General features: G+C 43.8%; 1 protein-coding gene across 11 annotated transcripts; it reads right to left on the reverse strand.

Annotated features, from left to right (window-relative positions):
* Nucleotides 1-2,402: 2,402 nt before the first annotated feature.
* On the reverse strand, nucleotides 2,403-9,418 carry LOC119693043. Of its 11 annotated transcripts, XM_038115157.2 has the most exons (7): nucleotides 9,143-9,418; nucleotides 8,972-9,057; nucleotides 5,856-6,047; nucleotides 5,540-5,646; nucleotides 5,327-5,464; nucleotides 4,162-5,228; nucleotides 2,403-4,072 (listed from the first exon to the last, which is right to left on the reverse strand). In XM_038115157.2, exons 1-7 carry the CDS (start codon nucleotides 9,180-9,182, stop codon nucleotides 2,994-2,996), a joined length of 2,709 nt encoding a protein of 902 aa, XP_037971085.2. In that variant the 5' UTR covers nucleotides 9,183-9,418; the 3' UTR covers nucleotides 2,403-2,993. The 11 variants fall into 11 exon arrangements, with proteins under 11 accessions (XP_037971085.2, XP_037971088.2, XP_037971087.2 ...); XM_038115160.2 differs by lacking the exons at nucleotides 8,972-9,057; nucleotides 9,143-9,418 and adding an exon at nucleotides 8,310-8,636; XM_038115159.2 differs by lacking the exons at nucleotides 8,972-9,057; nucleotides 9,143-9,418 and adding an exon at nucleotides 8,306-8,636.
* Nucleotides 9,419-11,081: the final 1,663 nt, after the last annotated feature.

Consider the following 11,081-nt stretch of genomic DNA (forward strand, 5'->3'; position numbering starts at 1 on the left):
GTTGATATGCTTTTCATTTTATCTACATATTTGGACTATATTCAAAGCCACACTGCTTGGCTCAAAATAAACTGTTATAACACCAATCATTAACAGTTGTTTATCTTTATGTGACGATTTTAATTTATGAAATATCATATAAGGTGTGATGCCCTCAGTATGGAAGTCAGCATTCATTAGCCCCATTCATAAAAAAGGCCCTAAAAATTACGTAGACAACTACAGGCCAATATCTAAATTGTGCCTAATAGCCAAAGTACTTGAACGTATTGTGTATGATCAGGTCTATGGTGCACTCAAGTCGACTTTTAATACGCAACAACATGGTTTTTTGAAACAAAGGTCCACCGTCTCCAACCTGGTTATTTTTAATGAATTCATTAGTGATCAAATGGATAATAATAATCAGGTGGATGCAGTATTTACTGATTACAGTAAAGCCTTCGACCGTATTGATAACAATTTGTTACTGGGAAAGTTACTATCTGCTGGTATTAGAGGTGATCTATTCCGGTGGTTCACATCATATATAAAAAATAGAACTCAGGCCGTTGTACTGAATGGGTATATGTCGTCTTGGACAAATGTACCTTCCGGAGTTCCCCAGGGATCGTTGCTGGGACCTCTGTTGTTATTTATTTTATTTATCAATGATATTAATTCGTGTTTCAAAAATACAAATTTTCTTCTTTTTGCTGATGATCTAAAAGTTTTTAGAGTGGTTAATAATGAGTTTGATGAATCCCTCCTTCAGGAAGATCTCGCAAGACTCGATAAGTATTGCTCATCAAATAAACTAGACCTAAATGTTTCTAAATGTTTTTCCATCTCATTTGGTCGTAAAAGATATCTGCATGCGTCTATTTACAAACTAAAAAATCAACCTATTTCTAACATCAATGAGATTCGAGATTTAGGAGTAATCATGGACTCTAAATTAATATTTGATAAACACGTAGACAACATTGTTAAAAAATCTTATAAGTCACTTGGATTCCTAATTAGATCTTGTAAGCAGTTCAAGTCAATGAAACCGATTAAGGTATTGTACTGCTCTTTAGTCAGAAGTATACTTGAGTATGCCTCTCAAGTTTGGAATCCAAGATACGACGTTTATATTTCCAAAATTGAATCAGTGCAACGTAAATTCGTCCGATATCTAAATTTCAAATTTAAATTACCTAAAAATAGCTATGAGTTTAACTGTAATAAATTACATTTGCTTCCTCTAAGTATTAGACGAAAAGCCGCTGATTTAACTTTCTTATTAAAGATAGCTCAGGGCAAAATTGACTGCCCGGAGCTACTTCAAATGCTGCATCTGGCAATACCCCGCAGGAACTTGCGTAACTCAGCCTTATTATATGTACCATTTGCTGGCACGAACTATAGGCAAAATTCATTTCTCCTGAGAGCATCAAGCGGATTCAATAAGTTAGCCGATAGTTTTGATTTGGATCTATTTTGTAGTCATGTAAGATCAATTAATTATAGTATAACGGAGCATTTCAGCTCTTCTGTTATTGAAATAAATAAGTAATGATTAACATTATTAATTAATTTGAGAACACTGATTAACTGGAGCAATTATCTTTTTACTTGTCTGTAACATATAAGTGAAAACTTGTAATTGGCTATCTGTAACTATTTTAAAATTCTTATGTAAAATAAATTAGCTGTAAGTTTTCCTAAAATAAAAAATAAAAAAATAAATAAGAGGGGGACATAAGGCAAGTCTGCTCTCTTTCAGCTGATTCAATAAGAATATAAATTATGAATAGTTATTAGCATGATAGCTAGTTAGTTAGGTAGTTTTGTATTTCTATGATCCCTTCCGACATCACTAGTCGCCTCACTGCATCCTCATTGTCAGCCTCAGTAGTGTATAAAGAAATGAAAAAACAATTTGAAATTGGCCGCCATTAATAAAGTTATCCGGGACGAAAACTACGGAAATTTGTTCGCCACCATACCATACTTTTTAGTAGCAGCTCGGTTATGGCGTCGGGCATTCACGTGGTTTATTAAGTTATTACCTAAGGAGGAATACAATACCTAAGTAGAAGAATCAATATTTTTGATAGTAGGTACTCAATTAAAATCAAGTACTCAAATTCAGGACAACTCAGCATTTCGCTTTCAATAGATCCTCCAGCGTTGAGTTGCCTGTCTACTGAGTGAGCCTCAACTCAAGTTTTCTTGCTGGCATGTAGAACCTGGGATCTTCTAGCGAGTCGGTGAAAAGAGCAGGGAGTGAGGTTTGCCAGCATAGTGCAGGATAGCATCAGATGACTGCCAAATCCCCCTGCAGCCATATTCCGTCACCTCTTGTGAGTGTCTGTTTTAAAATCTCTTACATAAACCTAACATCATTGCATAAAAAGTAGACAAAAAAATCGAAATTATTTTTATACAACTTTATTTTACGAAGTTTTACACATGAGAGTTTTTCATCTGTTCATAAATAAAGAAAAGGAAACTATCTCTAAGCGCATTACATAACATTTTATATACAAGACAAGCTCTCGCAGACACACCTAAATGCACTTCACGTAACATACACCCACACTACTACTTTTACACTGACTATAAGACTCCCAAGCCTTCTATTTAAATACATTCATAAAATATCTCCCGACTTTCTATTGATGCATTTAAATAACACAAAATAGAAACCTACGTATAGACAAAAATAATAGAAAAATAAAAAATACTGTTTGTTCTCTACATATCCCAAAAAAAAAACAATATAAACAATCAACTGATAACACCGGAGCTCATACATAACAATGTCTTTTAAACAACAATAGAGATTTACAAATTCGTGCTATAAATATCGGCTAGACAGAACCATGTCACAGGAACTCATATCTACGAGTTCAAAGTTAGTAAACCGGAGAAGAAAGTACGTATGGAATGGTGAAACATTAGCGACCGACGGCACTCACTAGTGGTTATAGTTTGGTGGGCTAGTTGGCGGCTGGGCGGCGCGGCTACCTGAGGCGCGCGGGGCGCGGGCGGGGGCGGGGGCGGGCGGCGGAGCGCAGGCGGCGCGCGGCGGCGGGGTCCACGCGCGCCACGCGCACCACCGGCATCAGCAGCAGCCCCTCCAGCGCCGCGCGCTTCCTCCGCCCGCGCGCGCGCTCCTCGCCCTCCCCCTCCGACGCCTGCTTCTCCTCCTCCTCTCTCGACTTCTTCTCGTCCTCCTGCACTAACACTTTCACGTCCAGTTTGAGTGGTTTGTCGTCGGAGTCCTCGTCCTCCGTCTTGGCGTGAGATTCGTCCGCGTCGGCGGCGTGGCTGTCGCGCGAGGAGTCGGGCCGGTCGAGCGGCGCGGGCTCGTCGTCGTCGCTGCCCCGCGAGGACGCGGCGGCGCACGAGCCCTCCGCGCTGCTCTCGTCCCTGCGCTCGGGGCTGTTGGCGCCGGAGCTCTCCTTCTTCACCTTCTTCTTGGCGGGCCAGCCCGTGCGGTTCTTCTTCTTGAACTTCCCTCGCCTGCCCTTCGGCCTCGCGGCCGCCGCGGCGCCCTCCCGGATCTCGTCCCTGATGATCTCGCAGCCCTCGCACTCGGAGACTAAACTTAACACGTCGGGGACATTGGTGGAGGTGGTGACGACCGTCTCGGACTCCATCACTTCCTCCGAGACGTCGTATTCCTCCGCATCATCGAAGACCTCGGAGAGGAACTGCTGCAGGCGCTCGGAGGCGTCCTGCGCGGCGGGCGCGGGCCGCGACTGGCTGTGCGAGTCGCTGGTGTCCTCGGAGGCGGTGGACTTGCAGTCGTCGTTGCGGCCGCGGCGCAGCAGCCCCGCCGCGCCCAGCATGGCCAGCGTGGACGCGTGCTCGCGCGGGGACTTGCGCGGGTGCGCGTCCTGCGCCTGCGCGGCGGCCACGGGCCCCGCCCCCCCCGCCCCCGCCTCCCGCGCGCCCCGCGTGCCGCCGCGCGTGCCGTACCGCGCGCCGCACCGCTCCTCGGTCTTCACTAGCGCGCTCAGCGGACAACAGTTTGGTTTCAATGGAGGTAGCTGACCGATCTCGTACGGTAACTTTGGTGCTTTTGTAGCATATAAAGCTGCAATGAAAGAAAAAGATGATTAATATTCGAATCGTCAATACCCATTCAAAACGTCACAAATAGGTTCACCATGTACAAATACTTACAAAAATAATGTGGCACATTTTTGGCGACGACCTTGTCCTCGTCCTGCCGCTTGAAGGTCTCGAACCAGGGCTCGGAGTGCGGCACGGACTCGAAGGCGAACTGCAGCTGCTCCACGGCGGGCGTGTAGCGCAGGCGGCCGCCCTCCCAGCGCATGCAGCGCTCCGGCGGCTCCTCGCGCAGCGGGCTGGCGGGCGCAGGCTCCGGGGGCGGGGGCGCCGGCGCGGGGGGCGCGGGCACGGACACACGCCGCGGCCGCCGCGCCGCCGGCACGCGCCGCTTCCTGCGCCCCGTGTCCTCGGGCCAGCTGTCCTCCTCGGACGACTCCTCCTTGAGCGCGAGCGGGCGCGCCAGCCGCCGGCGCTCGGGGGCGGGCGCGGGGGGCGCGGGGGATGCGGCGCGCCGGCCCGGCCGCTCCTCGTCGTCGGACGAGCTGGAGCTGCTGGAGCTGGCGCGCTTGGGGAACATGAACTGCTCCGCCTCGTCGCTCAGCACGGACAGCTCGGACTTGCGTATCTTCTTGAACTTGACGACGAGCGGCTTGGCGCCGTTGACGGCGGGCGGCTCGTCGCGGCGGCGCGCGCTGAAGCCGCCGCTGGAGCGCAGCTTGGTGCTGACGCCGACCACCTTGTAGTACTGGCGGTCCTCGGCCTGGTCGCTGATGCGCTTGGAGCAGCGCGTGTTGTGGCGGCGCTCATCGTCGAGCTGGCCGTTGCGGCGCGGGCTGGCGTGGCCGTTGACGGCGGAGTCGGGGCTCTGGGAGCGCTTGGACCGCTTGTTGTTGTTCTTGGGCGAGTCGGCGTCTCCGTTGCAGACCTTGCGGAGGGAGCGTCGTTCGCCGTTGACGGGCGCGGCGGCCTTGTCGAGGAAGCTGGAGACGTCGGCGCTGGCGTCGATGAGCTCGTCCAGCGCCAGGAAGTTGGTCTGGTCGCGCAGGAAGGCGAGGTGCCGCGGCGAGCGCCGGTGCAGCGCCGCGTCCAAGTACTCCGCGTTGCAGATCTCGCAGTACCCGCCCTTCGCTTCCTTTTCCTCCTTTTCTTTGATGCGTGGACGACTTTTTCTAGTCATTCTGGGAAGAGGTTGTCAATGTTAATACACATTGGCCAAAGGTTTTTAAACTTGTGTGAAAGATTTAAAAAAAATAGATTAAGTTGTTCATGAACTTACTTCTGACCTGCAGGGGTATTTTGAAGATTCTGGTTGATATCTTGTTTGGAAGACTCTAGCTTCTTATCCTTGGGTGGGTCTGGATCCAGCGGTATCTCAGGCCATTCATCGAACTCCTTGTAGACTGGTCTGCAAACCCTGAAATTAAAAATAACTTATAGTATTTGTATATTTGACTAAAACAAAGAAGGATAGATATGAAAAGAAGCATACTTGTCCAGAAACTCAATCTTGATATAATGCTTTTTGAAGACCCTTACATTAGCTTTTCGCGGTGCAGTGAAGAATGTGTCATAGATTTTATCCAAAAGTATTATAGCCTGAAATATTAATACATATATTTTAGAATATATATCTTATTTGAAAGCATTAGTAAAAAATAAGCACCTACTAAGTACATAAAAAAGAAAGAAGTTTAAGATCTTGTTAGTGTGATACAGCTATTAAAGTAATCCATTACCAATCAATAATAAATTCACAACAATCAAAATTGATCAGTAACAGCCAAAATCTAACTCAACTATCATACCTTTTGAACGTTAAGTGTGGTGTAGTTGTGAGTGACGGCGGGCTGGCGAGGTTCGGGGTCCTTTCGGACTCTCTGTAACATGGCATCTGCTCGGCTGCGCGCCCCGTCACGGGGGAGCCATCGCGCCGGCGGCGGCGCCCCGCAGTCGCGCACCACGTGCGTCACTCGCTCCGTCAGGAACACTTCTTGTTGCTGTAACAGATTTGTGAAGTTAGAGAAATGATTTTTAGCAGTGCAAATAATTAGAAAGGAAACTTGGTGTAAGTTTTTGAAGAGAGCTCATTATTAATTAAATGTATTTAATATTTATGTTGTAATCTAAGCAGTTAATATTACAAAGGGTAGTGCAGATGTGGTGAGATGAAACCAACTGTAAACATGTCTGACATTGAGTGAATCCTTGAGGCAGCATGCTTATCTAAGTACCTAGTTACCTACCGAAATTGTATACAAAAAATCATTGTTCAAGGGTTATCATGAGTTCAAAGCTTTCCTCAAATGCTTATTATGAGGTGGCAAATAAATTACAGCTTCTGTTACAAGCAACATCAGCATTTGCATAAATAAATAAGCAAAATTTTATTGAATCATCATTTCAAGTGTTACCATTCTAATAAGTATTTTTTGCTGTCAGCAACATTATGAGCCGTTTTCCTTGACAGCTGTCAGTTGAGCTTTTGGGTAAGCCGATAGATGGCGTGAAAACGCAGTGTACCAACTGTCAAAAATTACATAGAGAGCAAAGAGTACTAAACTCAGAATAAGAACTCACTAGTTGTGATTAAATGTCGGGTGGTAGCGCGAGCCATCCTTCCGAGGCTCAGACTGCATGTGGCTTGGGATAGTGCTAAGTATTGTGTGAATAGTTCTACCCGCGCCGTCACGTAGTGTTCTTTTCTCTATGCGCGCCGTTTGAACGGGTGCTGCGTGCGAGAACTGATGAGAAAACTTGAAAAGAACGGCTGTACGCACAATCGCACTGAACGCTGAAGCAACAGTGACATCGACATCATAGAGAAAATAATACTACAATTCTACCTCATTGACAAAAGAATAAAGAGAGGACATGCCATATCAACGAAAAAAATGCGCTTATAGTGCCACAAACTTATCTGTTCCGGTGAGAGCGAACTAAATTGGTCCATATAATCTATGTCAATATGAAATTCATTTAGTAAGTAATGAGGTATGGACCAATTTAGTTCGCTCTCACCGGAACAGATAAGTTTGTGGCACTATACCTAAACTTTGGTGTCAATTAAAATGGCGGCTTTTTTCTTGAAAAATGTAAACAAACAAATTGTTTGACAGCTGAAGTACCTTGTGTTTGGATGTCAATCTTGGTCAATCAACATGGCGACCGATCGCAATGTTGTAATTTTAGGCAAAGACAAAACTACTGTTGTCCTTTTTTACGTACGATAACACCAATAAGTTAAAAAGAGACGACGATATATTTTTAAGTACCGATTTTTATGCCAAGTCCTCTTTATTCTTTTGTCAATGTTCTACCTACCTACGTCACTTTCACATTTCGTTAGCCTCACAGAATAACATATTGTGATCTGAGTGTGTTCTGAGGGTTTGAAAGTTGGTACAACCCCAGACAACGCCATCTATTTCTCCAAAAAGGAACTTTTTTTTTTTTTTAACAAACGCCTCATTGTTGTGAAATGTGGAAATGCCAATTTGACAGTTATACATTTCGAAATCACTTTTTGTTGACATGCAAGTCTGGGAACTGTAAACTGTATAGTGGTTGGGTTGGGTGAGCCTGTTCTTGGAACAGATTTGATGTGAGTGTATTGGGAATGAAATGAGCCACGCGCGCAATGGTCGGGCGAGCCGGCCGCCCGCGCTCGATAAACATAACGTTACATAGGTATGTCCGCGGCCGCGTACCTACTCGCAGAGTTTTCCTTGAAATACGAGCGGCACAAGCCAAGCGAGGCAGCGGCGCCGGCGAACCCACATCACGCTCCCGCCAACGGTCCCGCCAAAAAAATAACAACCCCCACAAGCAAGCCAAACACAACCCTAAGACGACCGTCTTAAGAACCACTTCTCATTACGAAAACAAAAGTAATATCAACTGTCAAAAATTAATGCTTACACGCGCTATCGAAAGAAAAGTGATCACAAACACTTATTTAAATGTACGTAATGCAACGTAAGCTCGGGCGAACGCGCGGCGCGGCCTCGGCCCGCTGCATTTTACGCTGCGACGGCGACTCTCCGCCGAGCGCACAAAAGATGACCTAAAATCGGACGCTTACTAAGCGACCGACAAAACACTCGCACAAGTGTTTTTTATGTAATTTCGACATGGTATTTTAATGCGAACGTCTCATGTGGACATTATACGAGAGATTGACTTACATAAAACTAGTCGGCAGGGGCTCCGCGCTTCGCTTATCACAAAAATAAGTAAGTATAATAGTCACAGAGACCTACACTTCGTCACTCCCAGAATTGACACGAATTCACGCACTTTCTCTCGTAGTCGGGAACTACAAATGTGTCCAGATGTTCTTTATAACTAATTCAATACACTATTCACTTTTTTAATGTAATAAAACAACATTTACCACGTAAATCTAATTGAGAAACAACAAACACAAATCTGTCACACAAGATGGAGATATTTCGTGAGTTTTTGTTTTTGTCGCCAGGGGCGCTGCAGTCGAAATGAAAGAGTGGGCGGAAGCGTCTCATTGGTCAATTCAAAAGCGCGTTCCATTTCTTGTTATTGCGTTTAGGAATTGCTAATATGGTAAAATTTCTAATTACTCGTTTCTCTTAATTATCATGGTCACTGATGAATTCAATGGTAAATATTGAAATCAATAAAAAAATAACTATGAAAAATTATATCTAAATATTAAATAAAAATAAAATGCTGTACTTTTATGTAATACTTACGTGCTTTGATAGTCAATAACTAAACGCAAATTATAACTCAGTTGAAATGAAGTGATGATGTTTAGCCTCATTGTCTTTGGGTTATATTACCATTGTATTTTGTTGGGTTTCATGTCATTTTTGGAATAGGGTGAAGAGAAATTTTGTGATTTCTTCAAGTTTATGATTATACTTTGCTAAAACTTTGAACTTACCAAACCCAAGTCTTCTATTCTTTTGGATAAAGTGCGGGAGACTCCGTTATCTTGTATGTCCAAGTAAAAACAAAAGTTTCGTCTCACTGAAATCAAACGAGAATTACACTGAAGTACACTTGATTCTAAATTAAGAAATACGGTCACACGGAGGTCATGAATATGGCGTACCTTGATTATATTTTTCTTGAAGAGTAAATGTAGAAACCATTATTATTTTCAATATAACCAAATATGATACAACAATACGCCACGAAGCACAAGTCCCACTTTGTTCAAATTGCTACACATTTATGAGGTACAGCTTGAATCGTCAACAGCGATAAAGAATCACAATCAATATGGTAAAATCAGCAAAATTCAACTGCATTTCGTAATGAAAAATTAAACATCGATTTCGAAATAAAAATGCGATTTGACAAGAAAATAGACAGCTGAGAGAGAACAATAGACAATCTAAAGATTTGGTAGTCTATGGTCCAGCCAGCCTGAATCGATTTTTTATCGATCTACTCTACACTCTCGCCAGAATGTTTTGGGTTGAAAAACCGCGTTATTATTCTGATGATCGTTTTGATTTAGGTTCTCGGATGGGGAACTGTGGACCACGACTATAAATACTATTTACATACTATAAAGGAATAAAGGATGATTCACGCTACACCATATCTCGACCGGGCTGTGCCCGGGCACTTTTGTACCGCCGTGTCCTTTCATACAAAAGTTCCCCGGCCGAGACACGGTGTAGCGTGAAGCGTGAATCATCATTTACAAATTAACACAAATTAGGTGGACTCTCATGCTGAATGAGGTTGAACGAGGACTTAACTTCTATGACGAGGACCGTGTAATCGGGGCTATGATAACAAATATATTTCGAATGATAATATGCTGCTTACACGCTGTTTCTAAATAAATATTACATGGCCCTCGATCTTCGTGAATCGAAGCCGCATGCAGCCAAGCCAGTAAGTTTAGAATACGGAAATGGAAACTCAATAAATCATCTCTCCCTTTATTTAACTACGATCGGTATCTTATTTTTTCATTTTATTTATCCACATATTTGAACTTCTTTATAAATGAATATGAGGTGGCGTGGCATGGTTTGATTAGATTAAATTAAACAATATTTTATTAAACGGTGTAACTACCTACACTGAGCAAATAATCACTATCGGTCTATAAAAAGTGTAAGTACAAATAAAATTACACCGAAATGCATATCGAAGTAACGACGAATCACTCATTCATTCGTTATGTGCGCCGCGCCGTGCGGATTTCATATTGCACGTCATGTCCAGCTATGTACGAAATGTATTGATTGCTTCCTCATCATATTATATAGGGTGTCCCGGACGGGAACGGGAGGGCTCTACAATGTAGGTATATAGGTACATGAGAGGCGCGTCAGCGCTCGGGCGAATGATATATTATTTGTATCTACATTAAAAGTTATGTAGGAAGTTACATTGCAACAAGTACGTATATGTAGGTATGCAGCTCTAATCGATCGGTTTTATTCACCCGCAATGTTTGGTATAGCTTATAGGTTCAATTCCTAACTTCCTATTTAATCTGAGGGCCTGCAATATATTATAGTGTAGGTTTTTCGAGCAGTGAAAACCGATGCAAATAGTACAGCGTGTGTATCGCTAGATGGCGACTCTCGCGAGCCATACAAAATCGCGTTTATTTCATCACTACCTGAACGGTGCGTAATAACTTACACTCCGTATGCTCGTATTGATAAAGTAGTACCTACATAGTTAACTAGTCCTTTACGCATATGGGTACCTAGTGTAATATGGCCACAGAATAATATCTATATGGCTGTGTATAGCTTACTTATGATCGCGTTTATTTCATCACTACTTGAACGGTGCGTAATAACTCACACTCCGTATGCTCGTATTGATAAAGTAGTACCTACATAGTTAACTAGTCCTTTACGCATATGGGTACCTAGTGTAATATGGCCACAGAATAATATCTATATGGCTGTGTATAGCTTACTTATGATCGCGTTTATTTCATCACTACTTGAACGGTGCGTAATAACTCACACTCCGTATGCTCGTATTGATAAAGTAGTACCTACATAGTTAAC

The sequence above is a fragment of the Plutella xylostella genome, chromosome 8 (assembly GCF_932276165.1).
Source record: "Plutella xylostella chromosome 8, ilPluXylo3.1, whole genome shotgun sequence".
NCBI classification, from domain to species: Eukaryota; Metazoa; Arthropoda; class Insecta; order Lepidoptera; family Plutellidae; genus Plutella; species Plutella xylostella.